This window comes from Lepidochelys olivacea (genome assembly GCF_965140295.1).
Source record: "Lepidochelys olivacea isolate rLepOli2 genome assembly, chromosome: 6".
Classification (NCBI taxonomy): Eukaryota; Metazoa; Chordata; order Testudines; family Cheloniidae; genus Lepidochelys; species Lepidochelys olivacea.
Genome location: NC_140416.1, coordinates 24,874,935 through 24,896,606, shown reverse-complemented (window position 1 = coordinate 24,896,606; position 21,672 = coordinate 24,874,935). Strand labels below are relative to the sequence as shown.

At 44.0% G+C, this 21,672-nt stretch overlaps 2 protein-coding genes across 2 annotated transcripts in view; one reads left to right on the top strand and one right to left on the bottom strand.

Moving 5' to 3' along the window:
• Positions 1-7,727, bottom strand: part of LOC311521975 (uncharacterized protein) — a 23,207-nt gene extending 15,480 nt beyond the window's left edge. Inside the window, exon 1 of the mRNA XM_084630737.1 lies at positions 7,442-7,727. The gene's annotated coding sequence lies outside the window, so the exon portion shown is untranslated. The remainder of the gene's footprint in view (positions 1-7,441) is intronic.
• LOC311521974 (L-lactate dehydrogenase A chain) lies at positions 7,589-21,672 on the top strand. The gene is made up of 8 exons (XM_084630736.1): positions 7,589-7,732; positions 13,225-13,359; positions 14,565-14,682; positions 17,894-18,067; positions 18,631-18,804; positions 19,789-19,906; positions 20,491-20,614; positions 20,847-21,672. The coding sequence occupies exons 2-8, from the start codon at positions 13,234-13,236 to the stop codon at positions 21,009-21,011; spliced, it is 999 nt and encodes a 332-aa protein (XP_084486862.1). The 5' UTR covers positions 7,589-7,732; positions 13,225-13,233; the 3' UTR covers positions 21,012-21,672.

Genomic DNA, 21,672 nt, shown 5'->3' with positions numbered 1-21,672 from the left:
CTGCCTGGTGTCATGAAAAAGGGTTTATAAATCCTATAATCATCTTCACTATCTTTTAAATGCTAATTTCTAGGTGATTGTTACCACTGGCACTAATATTCTGCACCACAGGGAACAAATATTAGAACCATTACATGCACTGTGCCCAAAATGACCTAAGTGGATTGTTAATCTCTGTGCGGGACTCAGTGCACGGCCTCCCACTATAGATATTTTTTTTTTTAAAACACTGTGATTTCATTAACCAATCTAAGTTATTAACCAATCAGGATGCTTTTACTATATTAACCAATTGCAGTTGATAAAAATACTTGATCAGTCATTTTGCTGTGAGAATAATCTATAAAAACTAAAAAGAAAAGGAGTACTTGTGCACCCAAGTACTCCTTTTCTTTTTGCGAATACAGACTAACACGGCTGTTACTCTGAAACCTATAAAAACTAAATATTTCCCCATCATACTGTTTAAATATGACTAGTACAATAGTAAATGGAACGATGAATTCACACAACTGTGGCTCTTTTGGGTACCCCTGATCACTAATCTGGCTCCTCACCCACTGAGGCCTGAGTATCACTCTGGTAGAGATGAACGTGTAGTGCTGGGGAAAGGCAGCACCCTGCTAGCCTCTCCTCCCAGTCCCAGGACTGCTGTTCTGAAGCAGCCAGCAGCAAAATCCTGTGGCCTCTTGGTGGGGACTGTGAACAATCCAGGCCCATGGCTGCATTGGGCAGGGGGCCACAGCACCTCCCAGCCAGGTGGCTTGCGCCACCCGTGAAGAGCCAGAGCCATTCCCAGAATGAAGACTTCCTTGGGTCAGTGCTGGAGCCACCCCGCCGCTGCACAGTGCAGGGAGGAGCTGAAGCCCTTGAGCGAGTTGTACTCAGGGGGGTTTGCCCAAAATTATGGGGTTTAAGCATTTTTCTACTCTGCTGATCTGTAAATTTTTATTACTATTGATGGAAATATTTGTTTGTCGGTTTGTGTGTGTGTGTGTTGTGAAATAAATGTTTACCAACATTTACCAACAACCTTTCACTACTTTTACATTTATCATCTAATCTTTCACTACTGAAGCAGTGGCAAGGATCTGCAGTATTCCTCTGGTATCACTGTCGACCTTACTATCATTTATGGAAAGTCTTACTTCTTGAAATCTTCAGGGTTCTTAATTTCAAGACACTAGTTAATAAAGGGGTAATATGAATATTTAGCTCCTGTAGCAGGTTTAGGACTAAGACCTAAAAGCAGATTTTTTCATTCGGCTCGCATTGAAAGTCAGGTGCCAAACTCCCCTAGGCTTCTTTGAAATCCTAGCCTAAATGAGTTGGCCAAAGTCACTCAGCAGATCAGAAAGTGCCCTGTCACTGCATAAGGCTGCCTCCCCATCTCTTATCTGTCTGTATGCTCCACACTTATCCTCTGGTATCTGTGCAGAAACAAAGACTATGGAGAACAGCATGAAAAAGGGATATTTTGGATAAAGCCCACTACTCAGGACTCAATAGAGTCCTACATAATGGCTAATGCCCACATGGATAATTTTATTCTCCTCATAAAGTAAGGCAAGTCCAGGGCTTTTGCTCAGCTCTAATTATGCAGTGGTGCATTAAACCTAAAATAATTAAAATTGTGATTTAGGAAGCCATTGTTAGTAATATAGTTTTAGCTATGTAGCATCATAATAATATGACAACATCTCACTTAAATAGAACTTTTCAGCCATAGTGCTCATGGCACTCTCCAACTGAGGTATGCATCATTAGCCTCATACTACAGAGAGGGAAACTGAGGCACAGTGAAGTGACTTGCTTAAGCTTATCCAGCAGGCCAGTGGCCAAGGCAGGAATAGAATCTAGGTCTCCGGAGTCCCACTTCAGTGCTCTACCCTCTAGGGCACACTGCACCAGTGAACAAATCCTCCATGACTGTATAATTGGGAAGCACACAGAACTTTTTTGGTGGGGGAAAAGTCAACGTACTTAGAAGTTTTGAGTATTGAAGTGTGTAAACTAGGAAACAAAAATAATTGGTAACCAGCTGGAGAGCCTCTTAGGCCATCTCAATAAACACCTATGGCGATATAATGAAAAGTTCCCCCAGAAGGTGGAGGATTTTCAGATTTTGTCAGTTATGTATAAAATCACCACTTATATTTCAGTTACATTTCCCTGATGTTTATTTTTGTACCTTAGTAAGATTTCAAAATGTGTGGAAATTTCCAGAAATGAGAATTGCATCAGCTAACCCCACCCCCTGACAATGCAACCCTCCCCCCCCCAAAAAAAACAAACAAAAAAAACAAACAGTGTTAAGACTTCAGCCAGCACCTCCTTCTAATAAGTAGCAAGAGCTCTAGGTCTTTGTAATTCCAGTTGGCTCTGCCCCGAGGATATTTGCATGTGTGGGAACAGATAAAGAGCAAGACAAAATTGTGAAGATTATTTATTATGGCAAATCAGTTGGGTGCATAGAAATCTGTTAGTGCAAGCTAAGAGGGGATCCATTTTTGAGCCTTCGGTTCTCTATAGGTTAGTACAAACCTTTGAAGTGGGAATATTACAGATGACTGAAGAGCACGGGGACATGTATAAACATGATTATTTTATGCACTGTACAATGTATTTCACCCTGCTACACATGTAACAATCACTAAAGTTCTTGCTCAACCATACTTTGTTATTTCTGGTTTTGGGAACACAGGACTGGAAGGGACCTTTTGGGACATCAAGTCCACTCCCTGCTGTCGCATAATCAACTGAATGACAATAAAAGACACACCTCAATCCTTTTTTATCTGATTTCACTCAGTCCATTTTAGGGTCTGGTCTAGTCTAATCAACTTAAGGTATGTCTAAAGCACCTAGCAGCATGGCATCTAAGTGCCAATCCTGAACCCCTTGATTATAATAATTAGCAATTTTACAGGTTTACATGTTTGAACTATTTTATCACTGTTAATTAGCTAATCCTCAGAATATCACTATGAGGGGGTAGTTAAATATTATCATTTTACAGATGGAAAAACTGAGGCAGAAAGATGAAGGGACTCATCCCAGGGTGCAGAGCAAATTAATGGGTAAACCAGGATTTAGATTAATAGATTCCTAGGCCAGAAGGGACCACTGTGATCATATCATCTGGATCTCCTGTATCACACAGGCCACGGAACTTCTTCGAAATAAGTCCTAGAAAAGATCTTTTAGAAAACCATTCCCATTTGAACTCAGAACATCCTGATGCTCAGTCCCCTGATCTTTTCTTCAGAACACACTGCCTGCTTCTGCAGACAAAACCCAATGGAGTTCATTGGGAGCGCAGCCTGAGCAAGAACTTCAGAATTGAACCCCAAAAATGACCCCGTGCATGTTGTAGCTTCATGTCTTCTCATCTTCGGAGTGGTCAGTATCAGCTTTGAGTTGGTTTTCCAGAGAAAAAGGACACATGCAACTGACAAGAGACACCAAGATTGAACAATACTTTAAACCCTACAGCAAAGTATCAAAATGGAGATAATACCTCCTAATGCTGTAGATTTTTCCCCCCCAGAATATTGGAAACATCTGATGTGATGGATAATCTAAACCCATGTTCTTCCATATGGTAGTGAGCCTTAGTTTACAATTAAAGCTACCTCATATCACTCAGCTGAAAAAAAAAATCCAGACTGAAGAGAATGTGGTATAGGTAATTTTTGTTACTTAATCAGGGCCTAATTCTATGTCCATCAAAATAAATGGAAAGACTCCCATTGTTTTCAGTGGGCACTGGATGTGCTCCTAGCCCAGCGTTGGGCAAACTACAACCTGGGGGCCACATCCGACCCTTCAGACATTTTAATCTGGCCCTCGAGCTCCTGCCAACCGGGAGTGGGGCTGGGGTCTGGCCCCGCTCTGCGCAGCTCCCAGAAGCAGCAGCAGCATGGCCCCCCTCTGGTTCCTATGCCTAGGGGCAGCCAGGGGGCTCCACACATTGCCCCCACCCCAAGAGCCACCCCCGCAGCTCCCATTGGCCAGGGACCATGGCCATTGGGAGCTACAGGGGCGGCACCTGCAAACGGGGCAGCATGCCGAGCCACCTGGCTGCATCTCCGAATGGGAGCCGGAGGGGGGGACATGCTGCTGTTTCCTGGAGCTGCTTGAGGTAAGCACTGCCTGGAGACTGCACCCCTGATGCCCTCCCACCCCCCAAACCCTTTGGTCCCAGCCTGGAGCACCCTCCTTCACCCCCAACCCCAGCCCCACCCCAGAGCCCATACCCCCAGCACCCCAACTCCCCAATTTCATGAGCATTCATGGCCCACCATACAATTTCCATACCCAGATGTGGCCCTCAGGCCAAAAAGTTTGCCTACTCCTGTCCTATCCTAACAATTTCAGCTGCCCCATTTTTATTTTAACTCAAGGGGGTGATTTTTGAAGCCTGTGAAAATGGAGAGAAAAGGCCAGTCATATTATAGAGAGGACAAGATTTCCCACAGAGATTTGAAGGATTTGAAAACACTTTAGTAACTTTATATATACACACCTCACCCATTGCAATGGAGGCAGTAGCTAGGCAGGTAAGGTTTGGGGGCTGGGAGGGGAAATGCAGGCCTACATCCACATAAGCGAAGTCAGCCATTTAAAAGGAAGACTAAAAGAGATTTGGTCTCCTGTCCTTGGAAGGGAGAATGGGAGAGAGACCATCCAAGTGCAGGAACAGTGCCCTTCATCAGCATATTCCATACTGCTTGCATTGGCATGGGCCTCCTTTGGTTAAATCACTGAGACAGAAAATCAACGTCAGTCATGCCTGAAGATTTCTCTCCTCTCACTTGTGCCTCGGCCCCACAATACACACATAAGAAAAATGTTGGCATTTGCCATCCTATTTTCCACCAAATAATTTGGGTGAATTAAATGCAAACATCATAAAACCAGACAGGTTTCAACAGGTCATGGTGCTCAATCTGCTGTATCGCCACCTTGGGATTGTCTAGACTAGGATAAAAACAATATATATTTTAAAACATGTTAGCTCACCTACGTTAACTAAACTCCAGTGCAGACAGGGCAAGTTGTTTTTTAACCTGTGTTGGCTGGTTGAGGTGAACCCTAGAAGGAGTTATTAGCAATAGAGATGATTTTGGTCTTTGTGGCAAACACAGATTCCATGCAGGTGCACAGAGCTGATATCACTGCAATGGAGGCCCCGTGATACACTGGAAACTATGCCTGTTTTTAATTTTGCTTGGCTTATAGGATGAAAAAAGTGTACAAATAAGAACCTTTTCTCTTTTGGGAGCCTGGAGTTCACCTCAGCCCATTAAAGTGTTAACAACAGCTTGCCCTCTCTGCTCTAGAGTTTTAAATCATATAATCAAAGGGTTTTTTAAAAATACCCCTTTTAGCTTAGTGTCAACAGGCCCCTTGTCCTACTGCCAAAAACTTCAACAGTGTATACGGGAAAAAGTATTCTTTCCTGACCAACTCTCCTCCAGATGATCATTTTGTACCCTCAAGCATGATGTTTAACTACCTGTATGTTTTAGACTCTGGTGTCTGGCACCCAACTCCATTTTGGTATGTGAAAAAATGCCAAGTCAGCAATGAGCTACTCAGATGCATACAAAGTTGCTGAAAGTGAGGATTCAGGGAAGCGTAACTAAATTTCCTGACCCCTCCTTCCAAGTCTTTTGCTCAGGATGCTCTGTGAACCAGGAATAATGTAAAATGACAGCACTGGAGTAAGTCACTTTGTTTTTTCTACATTTATTCCACAGCAGATTTACTCCTCCCTTCCCCAGCGCTTCCCCTTCCACATCTGCCACAATTATTGCAATTCCTTTCCTCCCCCAGGCCACGTGTCACAAGCACCTGCCAATCCTGATGCAGCAGCACCGAACAAAGCATGTCTAGTGTTACAGCCTGCAGGTTTTAGTATCTAATCTGACATTTGTATTTAGAGAGCAAATGGACAATATTTAGTTGCTCTTCTGTCTCTGGATTTCACAATTGTGCAGGCAATACTCTTTCCTTCAGTTGTGTATTTAGGCATCAGCAAGTGTTTGTGATGTTTTTCCTTGCCTGTGATTTTTCTCTGAGGCTCTATTACCATTCACAGCCATACCAGTTTGGGCTGCACTTCTCATCAGCTCTCACGTCAACAGCTGCATGAGGATCTTAAAGGAATCCCTTATTTGAGGAAATGGTGTTGGTGAGCATAAAAGCCATGATGGGTGATTCCTCCACTGACAGTACAGAATTTAAGAGAAGAGCATGAGTTTTGCATAGAACAAGGTAAACTTGAATCTAGAGACTGGCAGACTGCCACAGTCAGGAACAGTTGAGAGTTATGCTTAAAGAGAATGCAGATGCTGCACATATGGGGAGAAATTAAAATAGCAGTACAGCTTCTCTTAATTTGTGAGACTAACTGCAACAACCAAAGAGGCAAACAACATGAAGTGAAATTATGAAGTGGGATTCAATGACATCACTATTAAAAGTGGGAAGATGTGGTTAGGAAATGTGTTAGCTACCACTTGTGAATGCTTTTAACACCTGGTTTAAACAGAGACAGCCCAACTTGATGATCACTTTAGATAAGCTATTACCAGCAGGACAGTGGGGTGGGAGGAGGTATTGTTTCATGTTCTCTGTGTGTATATAAAGTCTGCTGCAGTTTCCACGATATGCATCTGAGGAAGTGAGCTGTAGCTCACGAAAGCTCATGCTCTAATAAATTGGTTAGTCTCTAAGGTGCCACAAGTCCTCCTTTTCTTTTTGCGAATACAGACTAACATGGCTGTTACTCTGAAATCTGTCATTTAAAAACACTATCTGGTGGTGGGGCCAACCATTGAGCCAGTAATCACACATTTTTAAAGTCTGTCTATATTAGGTGCTAGCAACACACATTTTAAACAGCACTTAATACCTGCTAGCTAACGTGTCTTAAAAAATATATTGTTCCTAGTCTAGACAAGGAAAATGTATATCCTGGCCTCACACAGCTTAATGAAAAAGGGAGGGCCTGGGAAGGTATGAGAAAGTGGTCTTTTCTCCAGAATGCTAATTAATCACTGACATTAAATAGCTATTCACAAAAACAGACAAATTCCCCTTCCCATCTCAATTACTCAGGTTTCAGGCTTCTGTGATAGCCTAATTTCATTAAATTCTTCAATTATCATAGAGCTTTCCAAGGGCAGCCAAGGCCTGCATTTCAATGCTTAAAAAAAAATCCAAAAGTCAACCTAAAAATCCTTCCAAGTCTCCTTATTCCTCCTAAAGAAACCCTCCACCCCCTTAAGCAAGGGACCTTTAACGTGGTCAGCGATAACGTTTGTAAATATCCCGTGCCTCAGTTTCCCCAATTGTAAAATGGGGCTCAGGCGCCTCACTTAGCTCCCAGGTAATCTTTAAAAACCAACTCCCCCGCACGGCAGGTCCTGACCTCTGCATCGAGCCAAGGCCCCTTCGCAAACAGCCTGGTTTGCGCGCAAGGCTGCAGACTCCCCCGCCGAGCCAGGGCCGGCCCAGCCCCCGCGCCCGCGCCCGACGTGCAGGCGGGCACGTCCCCACTCGGGCTGTGGCCCAGCGCGCTCCGCCCCGCTGGCCGCACGTCAGCCGCGGAGCCCTCCTTATATCCCCCGCCCCTCCCCCCGGCAGCGGTACTGCAGTGGCGGCGGGGAGCGGGCCGGAGCAGCGGCAGGAGCGTGCAGTCTGTGCGAGCTCGAGCTCCCAGGTAAGCCGCAGGCGGGAGTGCGGCGCTGCAGGATCTCCCAGCCCGGCCGCTTGGAGCAAGGGCAGCGCTGTGCACAGACGCTGCTAGAGCCGGGGGCCGCTAGGACGCGGGGGGTTAGTTGCATAATCCGCCGAGTCACTTGTATTTATTTTGGGGGGGGTATTTAAACCTGTGGCTCCTCGGTTGGGTTTGAGGGAGGGGTAGGAGGGCTCTGTGCTGCGATCCCTGGCCACACGGGTGGTGCGGGTTATATAAGCCCCTGGGTCACTGTTTTGTGCGGGAGCGCTGGCTGGGTTCTCCTGTGCTCCCTGGGTCACTGCGCTGTGGGTGTGGGGAACACAGAAGGGCTACGTAGCCTCTAGTAACTGAATTGCTTTTAGGGACAGATGAGTTACAGGTATCTGATCCCTGGGCCACTGTAACTCGGGGGGGGGGGGGGATGGAAGGGTTAGTTATACAACCCCTGCGCACTGGGAGGGTTATGGCAGCCCTAGGTAACAGTATTTTGGGGGACGTGGTGGTGATTCTGGCTGCAGTCTCTGGGTCACACTGATTTTGGAGGTGGACCGGGGCAGTAGGCACCGTGGCTACGTGCCGTGTGATCTGAGTTCTTCCCCAAGCTGCAACATCCGCTTTAATCATCGATTGAGTCACTGCTGTGGAGCTGTTACATGCAGTTATCGTTTTACTGTTGCTGACCTTGGAGCCCAGTCAAGGTGCTTCCTTGCTGTGTGATGGGCAAGCCCCTGGGGATGATAAGGCTCCTGCTTAGCTGATCCTCCTTTACAGGGGTTGCTTAGGGTCGCTGGGCTGCAAAGGACCTGATCCTGTCTGAATTGGGTGGAGGGGAGAATCTTGCGGTTGCTGGTGGCTTGGCCGCTTAGCGTGGAGGGTTGCAACGTGTGCAGTGAACTTCGTTACTCTCCAGATTACTGCACCCAGACACATCCGAGCACTTTCCCTCGGGCAACAGGGCATGATGAATTCTGGGGGGTGAAGGCGGGGCTAGCTTCTGCCTGTGGCTGGAGAGGGGAAGTGAAATCCGTGCCCAGAGTGGGAGTTAGCTTGGCTGGCCCTTGCAGTTCTTGCTGGCACAGGGCATAGGAGGCATTCGCAGATTGGGCATGCGAATGAAAGGAGGGTTACTCTTGCATGGGGTAGCAGACCCTGACCCCTAGTCAGGCAGAGTCAGAACTCAGCTGCCCCTTTAACACACTGTGAGGACTAATCTTCCGCTAGCCCCTTTGGCTGGAGCAGGACTGAGCACACAGAGGAGCTGAAACAGCACTGAGCTCCTTGAGGTGGTGCTTGGGCTGATCTTCCCTAGACAAAACCAGGGAGCCCCCACCTTGATCAAGCAAAGCTTGCTGCAGGCAGTAACACTGCAAGGGCTTGTAGGGAGCAGCCAGGGGGTGGGTACATAGTGGTGTGTGCCTACTCCTAAAATGTCAGAGATGTGTCCAACCTCTGAGCCTGTGCTGGGTGAATTCGGGGACTCCCACCATCCCTAAGTCCTCCTCTGCTCATGAAGCTGAGCATGGCAAAGGGCTCTAACAGCCTTGGCTGGCATTCCAGTTATTGCCCCTTGGCAGCGGTATGGAACCCAGCCCCAGCCATTTGCATTTGGGTCTGGCAAGACATTAGGGTTGGCAAGCTGACAGCCCCTGGTCTGTGTTGGATTCCAGCTATGATACAACATCCCACTGTGTTAATCTGATGCTCTGTGAGGAAGAAGTACAGCTACGCAAACATGACACAGTGCAGGGGAAAAAATAGCCCAATTAATATTTGTGGTCCCATTTGTTTTAACGAACTTTGTGAAAAACAAAACCAAACCCTAACCAACCAGTGTGTTTTGGGTCAGTATTTGCTGTCTTAGATAGCTATTTAATTTGATCAGTGAGGAATGGAGCCAGTGCTGTTAGTGATCTCTGAGTCATGAGAGTCCTAGGTTAGTTCTCTAGAGGTGGGCATATTTATAAATTACCAGTGCTTTCTCACTAGATGGCATTGCTTTCTGTAATTTTTTTTTAAACCTTATGGTGATAGCTCTACTTTTAGCTCCTAAATATGCACTAACTTAGAATTAATGATTTGCTTCCTCCTTAAAGAGACCCTTTGTAAAGCTTGTGGTTGGTTATAAAGCAAAAGTCATAAAACACAACATAGGCACAGAGCCACATATTAAATAGATGCAATCAAGTATTGATTTCACCTGTCAATGGATCTATGCAGTAGCTTTCATGCTGTGTACAGATGCTTGATTCTTCATGACTATCCCTGAGCTCTAACTCCTTGGGGAGGAATAATATCCCACAAACATATATTTTACAGCTGATATATTTCTATTAGCCTTTGATCCAAACAGGATGTATCATTTCCTGTCTAAATTTTATCTCATGGAGGACTTGGCACATGTGGAGATGCTTTAGAGCAGCAGTTCCCAATCTTTACTGATTCACATACCACCTTTTTAAAAAATGTGTTGGACAAATCTGGCCTATGGAGAACATGTGGGTATCTCATGTTACACAGTGCTCTGGGAAGCAGAGATGTTCCATGTCGAAGCCCGTGACTCTGGTCTCTTTGCTAGGGGCAATACATAGGAAAACTGACGTTAACTTGTCTTGTACTGCATAGAGGCCCTGGTGAGGGGCCTTTCATGCCAGACCCTGTACCACATGAACTAAAGACAGCCTGGCAGAGCTTATACTTAGCATTTATCCAATATGCCATAACTGTAACCTACTTTACAGACAGAGGAGAGGGTGTGACCCTGCTGCTTGGGAGATGCAATGTGATAGGAAGATGAAGTGACTCCTAGTCCCTGTGTATATTTCCTACTCTAAAACACTTAAGTGATGGAGTCTACTGTTTGGTTAAAAGAACCCCTCCCCCCCCCAATCTTTACCTCTGTCCCTAGATTTCATTGGGCAAAACCTGTCCCACAGGCATAACACAGCAAGTCCTATTCTCCCCCCTGGCCTCATCTGGGCAGCTATTTTTACTCAGTCCCCTGGCTGCACTGAACTTGGCTAAGGGGGCAAATGGCAACAGTGGCTCTCCTGGGACTTAGATCCCGAAGAGGAAGGCTGTTGGGCCACAGGGTGCCATTCCTTGAGTCTGCTGGCTGGGTGGTTCCTTGCTCCCACTGGTAACTGCAGACTGCCTCTATTAGAAGAGCAGCAGGAGTCTATCACACGGTTGGAGTAACTGGGAGCTGGAGTCAGTCCTTGCATCAACACCAGCAAGATTGGATGGGGTCTGAATTGAGGGGAGAAAGCACTAAGGTGACTCCAGGCTGGAGTCTGAAGACCAGGACTCCCCACTGGGGTGCCTTCCTCCACAAAGACCAGTTATATTGACACCCAGTGGAAGGGGAGAATTTCCGGTGCCAATCTGTACATACTTAGAACCAGTGAAGTGCCTTCCACTTCCCACGGGTGGTCAGGATTGTTTTTCCTGCTTTTTCTTCCCCTTGGTGGGAAAGAAACAGTTTATTTTGAAGTGTGTATAAGTGCCTCTGAAAGGGGCCAGAATCATAGCCCCTAGCTACTGAATCCCTTCATCCACAGGACCAACAGAGCAGTAGCAGTGCAAACTTGCACCTCTCGGTGCTGACCCTGAGGGACATGCTGGAGCAGGGGGTTCATTGTTCTGGCCCATTCTCTGTCTCGTCTTTGAGGAACGATAGTGGCTTTGTACAGCTCTTCAAAAGAAGCGGCACCTGTCTCACAAATACCCATGAATAAACTTGGGGGAGGGGAACACTTTCAGAAGTTTGTAGGTCACTTAAATGCTTTTGGAAAGGTTACTCTATATGTTACTGCTTATGTCAGTGGAATTTGAAATTGTGTCCTAAGCCTCTCCTCGATTGACTTCCCACATCCCAGCCAAAGATATCCCCCATAGCCTTAAACTACTAGCAATCTGCCAGACTGGATTAAAAGTAATGATAAACATTAAGGCTGTTTCCCAGTGGGAATGTCTGATGCTTAAATAAAGGAACCAGCCCCCTAAGTTGTGGCTCAAATTAAGTAATATTTTCAAGACTTCCCCACCAAACTACTGACTGTCTTTGTCAATCAAATGTCATACATGGACCATATAGTACCAGGTACCTAACGAGCAGGTATGTGACTGAAGAACTGGATATATTACTAATGGCATATTTAAAACTATGCTCATAAATATTAATGTTGCCTTACCAGATCCTCACTCCTATCTTCCTTGTGATGTAACATGCAGCTGAAATAGTTGTGAATGCAGAAGCCATAGGGGAAATTATTCTGCTGGCACAGCCAGAGATGCAGCGTACTCCTCTTGTAAGAATATTCTACCCAGGGGGGAAAAGTTAACTGGCTCATTAATGGAAATTCCTCAAATGCACCTTAAAACTAATTAACAAGAGAATTTAGGGAGTCTGGTCACCCTCTCCCACTTACATGGCTGGGAAGTCTGAAGTGAACTTGACGAGGTCTTTTCTGCCTGTATCCTAGAACTTAAGATACAGAAAGGCCCTAGTAGTGTACACCTACCCTAAATGACTTACAACAGCTGCACCGATGCAAGTGTGCCACTGTTGCACTTCTGGTGAAGACACTCTAAGCTGTTGGGAGAGAGCTCTCCTGTCGGCTTAACTCCTGCCTTCACAAGCAGCGGTAGCTGCGGCCACAGGAGAAGCTCTCCCACTGACTTAAGCGCCGGCGTGGACAGCGTTAGGTTGTATACTTGCGTCACTCAGGGGTGCAGATCATTCACACCCAAGTGATGTAAGTCACACCAAAGTAATTTGTAGCGTAGACGTAGCCTGAGTCTAGCTCTAGTACTAGGCCTGATCTACACTAGACAATTAGGTCAGCAGAACTACATTGCTCATGGGTGGGGAAAAATCCAGGAGTGGCATAGTTAAGAACTCTTCTGTCACCCTAGCTACTGCCTCGTGGGGAGGTGGATTAGCTAAGCCCCCCCATCTGCATAGGTAGTGGCTACATAGACCTGCTGTTGCCGCACAGCTGTAGGAATTTAAGCAAAGATAAGCCCCTTGCTGTTGGTGCAGTAGAATACCCTTTGCCAGACAGTGCTGTACTCTGAAACCCAGAGAAGTGACTTTATTTAACCAAAAGATTCTTGGACCGCAATGCAAAGCCTTCTGTGGTAATATTGGAACATGTCACTAGAGCGCTACACCAACTATAATCATTGCCCATAACACCTTATTGGGGGGCAAATTATAATTGGCTTGCTTAGTATATTTAAATAAATTTCTAGTTATTAGTGGCCCACAGGTTCTCAACCAGAATGTACACGTTGGGCCTCTCTCCTGCAAGCAGCATCGCCAGCTGTCTCAGTTATGTGGTCACTCCTAACTTTCTTGCTTGCGCTACATCTAGTGACAGGGTCCATGATTATAGGCAAATTGAGTTTGCTTCAAAGCTACAGTAATAACTCGGATGTTCAGAGAAATTACATGACACTTCAATTCTTTTCAGCACTACAAGATGTCTGTTAAGGAACTTCTCATTCAAAACGTTCACAAGGAGGAGCACAGTCATGCTCACAACAAGATCACTGTGGTTGGGGTTGGCGCAGTCGGCATGGCTTGTGCAATCAGCATCCTGATGAAGGTGAGTGTCCAGGTTTACCCATCCTCCATCTGGAGCCAAAGAAAGCGATGGAGAATAGCTAGAACCATTGATTTATCTGTCTGTTCTTGCACCTTGTAAATGCCAGTTTTACCCTGTATGCCAGATGGAATATAGGTATTCACTTCATATCTTTGCTATACATGAGCTAACAAATAACATGTACTATCAGAATGTTTCCCCAACAACTGCCAGCTTTCTGACTTTCATGTACAGAACCCCATATATCTTATCTGATCTACTTGGGACAGGAGCCAGATCGGATAATGAAAAAATATGATAATATGGAGAATGGGAAAGTGAGGCTGCAGTGCCGTCTAGTGGCCACAAGAGAGATCACCTGCTTCTGGACCTATGTGTGTGCTGGTTGTTTGGTTAATAGCGAGCCAGATAATGGAAGGTCTGATAAATGGGGTTCTACTGTAATTATCCACCCTGGGCAGATAACTAAAATAGTTACAGAATAAAATATATCTGGATTCCAAACCTTTATTTGTACTGCTAGAATGCCTAAAGCGGTTTCCTTTAAGCAAGGAGAAAACTGAGCTGTTGAATTGTTTATTCCACTGTGTATTAGAAGTAATTCTATCTTAGATATGAGAAATGCTGGATTGAACATAAATGTGTGTAATGCACAGAGTATGCAATGTCACTTCTAGAAAGTAATCTTTTCCTGGAGTTTTTGGGGGTGGGAGACCGTGGTCTGTTCTAAATCTGAACTGCGTTCTCCACACTGAAATACCAAACTATGTATTGATCGTACCACAGATTACACAATGCTTGCTTTTCATTATTATAATATAGTCATGGTTTATAAACCACTAGCTGTTGGATTATGCTTCATAAGCCATTTGTCTTGTTCAAGTTAACATGCATGGAACTGTGTGCACTCCACAGTCTAGTGATGCTGTATGAGGTGCAGTACAGATAGGAAAATTACTGCAAGTGTCAATACTTCCCTCCCCCACCCCCAAAAGCTAGCACTGTGATAGAAGTTCCAGCTAACTAAAATATTTGGCTTAGAATGACCGTTTTCTGATCCTGACCAGCAACAGTTGGCTAACTACACTTAATTTATGCTGTTGCTATCTTTCTAAAGGCTGACTTCACAGATTACAGTGAAACATTTTAATTCAGAAATCCAGCACACTGACTTGGTCTCTAATTGTGCTTCTGGCCTCCTGTAGGATTTGGCTGATGAACTTGCCCTTGTTGATGTCATAGAGGACAAGCTGAGAGGAGAGATGCTGGATCTCCAGCATGGCAGTCTCTTCCTTAGAACACCAAAAATTGTCTCTGGCAAAGGTTAGTGTGTGGTGGTGGTGGTTTTTTAATAAATATAGTTTCTAAATGGAGACCATCACTTCAGATACACATTTATTTGAGCATAAGCTTTCATGAGCTACAGCTCACTTCATTGGATACACCGTTGCTCATCCAAGTGTTACACTTGATTTTTAGTCCTAGTATTGAACAGCAGGTGTTAATCTGTTTCTGTTCATATAGAACATGAGAAAGGACATACTGGGTCAGACCAGCAGTGCCAGCTGCTTTAGAGGGAATGAACAGAACAGAGCAACTTCAAGTGATCCGTTGTCTCCCCCAGTCCCAGTTTCTGGCAGCTGAAGGCTTAGGCATACCCAGAGCATGGGGTGGTATCCCTGACCATCTCGGCTAATAGCCTCTGACTGACCTATTGTCTGTGAACTTATCTAGTTTGTTGTGTGTTTCTTTTTTTTTTTTAAACCTAATTATACTTTAGCCTTCAACATCACACAACGCAGAGTCAACCTCTGGAACCCATTTTCATGAAGTACTTCCTTATATATGTTAACTTGCTGCTTATTAATTATATCAGGTGACCCCTTAGTGTTTGTTATGTGAAGTGGATAAACAACACTTCCTTATTCACTTTCTGTACACTGTAATGCTGCCTGTAGTGACTCAAGTGTGAGTACCGACCTCAGGGCACAAACCCCAAATTGGTTGGTGAAATCTAAGTATAGAACTCACAACCAAGTGTAAATTCCTCCAGCACCAGAACTGCCTAAACATGGAGTCTCAGTCCCCTTGGGTTCTCCAATCTGTTTTCCCATCCAGGTGAGCAAAGTCCCTTACACCAAGAATCACAGCAATATTCAGGTTACTCCTGGTATCAAAAGCCCAGTAACTTACCCCAGGTCAGTTGTACCTTAGATCTGACACCAAAGACTATGCCTGTAGCCAATCCTAAAATAAACAGTATAAAGTCCTTTTAAATAGGAAAAGGAAACTGAGTTATTTACAAAGCTAAAGCACATTGTAACTCATCTATGTCTATCTTAAGTTTCAAAAGGTGATAGAATAGTCTGATAAGCAAGCTCTATATGTCCTTGAGAGCTAACCCAGGCTAAGCAGATGGGGATTTCTTGCTTATGCCTAGAAAACCCATGTCCATTTTCAAGGACAATGCAAGCAGCGTAGAGATCCTTAGTTCCTTTTGTTTAGGATTTTTGTCCTCAACCTTGTTCTGTGCTACAAGCTTAATGGGAGGAGTTCACTTGCGTGGCTCATCTTCTGGGGGGAGAGCAGAACAAGAAGTCTCTCTTCTCCTCTTGTTGAGAATATGTAGGGGAAATTCCACTTGCAATGTCCTACACTAGTTCATCTGGTATCAATGGACTTTTTTTGGCGGAGGGGGAGGGCGTAACAACTTCTGGTGAAGATCAGCCTTTCACACTAATTTAATGCATGTCTCTTGTCTGGTGCCTTAGAGGCTCACAGTACAACCACTCCAATATTACCTTACAATATGGACTGCATATCTTTAAAGTAAGATACTTGCTGCATGCATTCTCAATCCTTTAATAAAAGCTAAACAAACATTATTGTAATTCTAATACCTATTGTAACCACACTGGTGAGCCAGATTGACACATGCAGAGCTGGAATCAGTATTCTGTTGACATGGGGACCTTGACACAAGTTAACACCTGGTCTGTCAGTATCTCACACAACAGTCATAATTTTTATAAACCTCTCCTATCCCCCTGCCCTTAGTTGTGTCTCTTCTTAGCTGAACAGTCCATCTTCTTAATTTCTCCTCATATGGAAGTTGTTCCATATCACGGATCAATTTGTTGCCCTTAACTGTAGCTTCTCTGGGGAAAAAATAAAAAATGGTTCATGGCTGCCAGATTGGAATTTGTAACTTCTCATTAAAGCTTGTGGAGGTGAGCACTCCTGTGTTCTAGAATCAGCCACGGGGGCTAGAATTTTTTTTTATAGGTTCTTACATAAAGGTGTTTCAGCTTACCTGTATGATCCTCCTAGATCACTTTACTCTGCAGTGGCTAATCACCAGCATGATGTGTGTTCTTGTCTACCACTCCTATTGGCTATCAACAGCTCAGGCCATGCCAGTTTAAATTTCACAGTGGCTAGTGACTATGGCAAGTGTTAGTGCATAGTTTACTTATTTCTCTGCCAAGGAGTAACTCCTTCATCCGTAGGCAGTCCCTATCAGAACAGAGGCTTTTTTTTTTAAATTGTAAGACACGTCACCCCATGCTTACAGTAGCCAGAAAAGCATATACCACCACTACCTATACCTCAGCTATTGTCCAGATTGGCTTCTCTCTAGGGCTACCATCAGTAGCAGTGCACCCAGTATTTCCTTAAAAAAAAAAAACCCAAAAAACCCCCACACATTCCATGAAAGGTAACACTTGGGGCTTGCTTCTCCCTCCTTCCATTGTTGGAGTCTCCTGTTATAGCTGACATGAGTCTTTCAGTGAGTGCTCTCAGGTGAACGTAACCCAATTAAGGGATCTGTAGATATGGCTGCATGGCAGGCAGATGTGGCCATGTGTTTTTTGCCACAGCCTGCTTTCTTCACTCACGCTTCTTTGGCAGCTTCTCATGTGTTAGGGTTGATTTGAAGAGCTTTCAGATGAGCCTTGGTAGTGCCTTTAATTTTTTTTGTTGGCCTCCCAGTGTACATGCTCCCATTTTTAACTGTCCATAAAACATGGCTGAGAGGAGTTGTATGTCATCCATATGGATGAGGTGACCTGCCAAGCAAAGTTGTACATGTATTATCAGGGATTCAAAGCTAGTCATGCAGCACTGGTCCAGGACCTTGTTTGGTATCTTTCTGCCCACTTGATGTTACATGGGAGACAGACAGCACATATGAAAATGCTCTAGTTTCTTCAGGTGTCTGTTACAGAGTGTCCACGTTTCATAGCTGTAGATAAGAGTGCTTAACACCGTCCACACTCAAAGAGCTAGTCCTATCCTACTCATTTAGCCCCCATTACTATAGTATTAGAGAAACTCGTGCAGCAACAAAATGAAGCTGATGGAATTTTCTCTGCGTAGCAGAGAACAACTGACTAGCAGGAGACCACTGTCTCCACTAACTACTGCCTCTCAGCACTTTCAGACAGTGAGCTCTAACTTGAGGATGGTAGGAACTCTAGGCTTGTTCTGAGCTATCTGCGGGAAGAATTAACGTTTGACACTTTCTTTGCAGACTACAGTGTGACCGCACACTCCAAGCTGGTTATCATCACAGCTGGCGCGCGCCAGCAAGAAGGAGAGAGTCGTCTTAACTTGGTCCAGCGCAATGTGAACATCTTCAAATTCATCATTCCCAACATTGTCAAGTACAGCCCTGACTGCACGCTGCTCGTCGTATCAAATCCAGGTCAGGCTTGTTAGGACTGCTTAATAAAGCCCTCATCGTTCCCTGGTCCTTATGGAATAGGGAAGCATGTTTCAGAGAGGGGGAAAACTAACCTAGTTTAATGGGCTAGGGATTTGAGGTAACACTTGTCTCAAGTTCCCAGTTCAGAACAGAATTTAGGAAGAGCAAGATGCAGTCACCTCCCTTCCTCCCCCCGCAAAAAAGAAAAAAAAAAACTTCACATTGCCTATTTGAGAATTAAGCCTCACCCTCCAGTTTAAACTTGCCTGTAACTACTTCTGTAAAGCTCTTGAAGCAGGACTGTGTGTAATGGAGGCTGCCATGTCTTATAGAGAGTGTAATTTAAACCTCTGCCATGCAGCTAAAAAGGTGGCTTTGCTAAGAGGCAACTAGATGTATATTGGGAAGGTGTGTATCAATTCTGTACTCTATTCAGCATATTTAGTAAAAATCTTCTCCGCTTACAGATAAAACCCTCACAAGAATCAGTTGAAATAAACTGTCAAACAAGGCATTAGAATTTTTCATTAATTAAAGACTCAGTTCTTTTATTGTATTAATAGTTGATATTTTGACCTACGTGGCCTGGAAGATCAGCGGCTTTCCTAAACACCGTGTTATTGGTAGCGGCTGCAATCTGGATTCTGCCCGTTTCCGCTACCTCATGGGAGAAAGACTGGGTATCCATTCTCTAAGCTGCCATGGGTGGATAATTGGAGAGCATGGAGATTCTAGTGGTACGTATGAAGCCTTATTTATCTTTAGTGTTTTTTAAAAAAAAAAAAAAAAAAAACCACAAATAGAATAAGGCTAATGTACTAGGAGCTCAAGACTAAAACTCTACCAGGGTCCTAGGAAACACCAATATTCAATCTTTTGCAAAGAATTGCTCATTAGGACCTTAACATGAGGCAAGTTAAGAGAACAAGCATTGCCTTCCTTAACTTAGCTGTGGCATGTAGTAACAGTAGATGATCTATATTTGACTTAACCTGTTCTGTTAGAAAAGGTCATTACTGTAACCCAAGGAGGGCCAAAATCTGCAGATTAAATTCTCCCTAGAACTCTCCAGTAGGGAGCTGAAGGAGTGGGAGGGTGAAGCTCTTCCTTGCAAGGGACTCTTGAAAAACACTGTCATCAGACCGGCACTAGACAAGATTTTTAATTTTAGTCACTCAGTCTTAATGCTTTTTTTTTTTTTTTTGGCCTCTCTCTCAAAACTTATGTGGAGGAACTGAAGTGCAGACCTAGGTCAGGAGTACCTAAGAATGTTTTTGTTCAACACACCTTCAAGTGATTGAAACAGCATTGTCTGGGAAGGGGAGACTTCAAAATTGCTTTCCCTTCTCACCTCCCCAGCCCCTCATGAAACTACCTAAATAGTCCCTTATTGACAATTCATTTCTTGACCAATAAAAAACCCAAACTGACCATCTTTAACCTTGAGATGCCAAATAAAGAAACTGGCTCAGACACTCAAACAGGACTAGGTTCACAAGACTTATTTTAATCCTGTAAGAGATACAAACATTTAAAAAAAAATTTAGTGTTACATTCAGACATCGAAACCACAATGGCACTTGTATGGCAACAGATTCACTCTACCAGGTGTTACGCTAATTGTCAGTATATATTTGGGTGGAGTGAAATTAGGATTTGTCTGGTGGATGGATAACTGCTCTACTGTGAAATAACTCATTAATTTTGTGTATTTATCTTAGTACCTGTCTGGAGTGGGGTTAATGTTGCTGGTGTCTCCCTGAAGGCTCTGCACCCAGACCTAGGAACTGATGCAGACAAAGAGCACTGGAAAGAAGTCCACAAACAGGTGGTGGACAGGTAAAGAGCAATTTTACACTAGAACAAGTTGCTTTACCCTTAAATGGCACAGACCTATATAGTGCATAATGTCAAATGGAGCAGATGTGTTGTCTCTAACCAGCTGTGCTCAGTTATGGTATTGTAAGTATCTGCTGCAGTATCAGCAGAACAGAAACAAGATGCAGAAATGGTACAACTTAAAGTAGGGATGCCTTGGTAGCTAACATTCTCCAGTCTAATGGAGAAAACATGTTAATAATTTCTGGTGAGCTGCAATCTTGTATGCCAAGAACTCTTACATAGATGGGCATAATAATGCACCTCTAATTTTTTTTCGATGCAGAGAACCCAATACTTTGAATCTGGTTAATAGGTACCTTGGTGCTTGACTGTTAAACAGACTGGGTGGAATTTTCAGAAGTGCTTAATCCTGTAGAAGGGCACAAGTCCTGCTGAAAGTCAGTGGGACTGGTGCCGCTGAGTTAGGTAATTTTTTGGAAATCATACCCATTGTTTTAAGATTTCATAATCCAAGTTATAACAAACTTCAGTTTAACCATTTTGCTTTTAGAAAATGTAAAGCAAGTACTTTACCTTTGCAGTGCCTATGAGGTGATCAAGTTGAAGGGATACACATCATGGGCTATTGGTCTCTCTGTGGCAGATCTAGCTGAAACTATTATGAAGAACCTAAAGAGGGTTCACCCAATTTCTACTATGGTTAAGGTAAGCAGCAGCTTGTTAAAGCAGAGAAACGTCCACCATTCTTGTGTTAAGAGGTAAACTAATTTACAGCTGTAAATATTAATATCCAGAGCTGCCTAATTTCCTGTGAAATTTGGCTAACAATTTAGACCACTGGCTTAAAGGAAGTGGTGACATGATGGGCTAATACTTGAAAATAAAGTAAACCAGGGTTGTAAAAGAACCATGTAATATCCTTCTATTTCCTTTTCAGGGCATGTATGGAATACATGATGATGTCTTCTTAAGTGTTCCTTGTGTGTTGGGATATGGTGGCATTACGGATGTAGTAAAGATGACTCTGAAGAGTGAGGAGGAAGAAAAGCTAAGGAAGAGTGCAGATACACTTTGGGGAATCCAGAAGGAACTGCAGTTTTAATTCTTATGTCCTAGAACTTCACTTCACTATATAATAGTATAGTGGATTTGTCTGTTGCACTTTTCAAGTAGGTCATGTCCTTTGATGTAGGTACTGACTAGAAACATGTAAAGCTAAAATCTATGAACAACTCAGTTTCCTGAAATTAGAGTAGGAAACTGTTCTGGGGCTATTCCTAGTCACCAAAACCTGTATTTGTAGCCAGAGGTGGATCACAACCTAGTAATTTACAGTTAAGTGGTGTAAAGTAGATCTAGCACACCTTGTAAAACAGCACTGCCTAGCAAAATCCTCTGCCTTTTTCTCAGTTTAATGTCAGTTCAGAAGAATATAATTGGTTTCACAACTGTGTAATAAATGTAGAGACCAAAGTATTTCTTGTATTACAAAAAGGATGGGGGCAAACCAACGCTGACCAACTTTCTCTGACTGATAGATTAAAGATCTCAACTTGTTGCAGGTCCAAATGTATTTTCCTAACTGCTTTGGAATCTCTGTGCATACCTTTTCCAGAGAACTTAATTTTTGTGTACAATACTGGAATAGCTGTAAATCTGGTTCCTAGAAATGTAAAAACCAGGACTGCTGTATACAACAAGTAAAGGCCACTGCAAGCATTCAACTGTACCAGCCCTAATGCCAAATAAACCATGAACTGCTA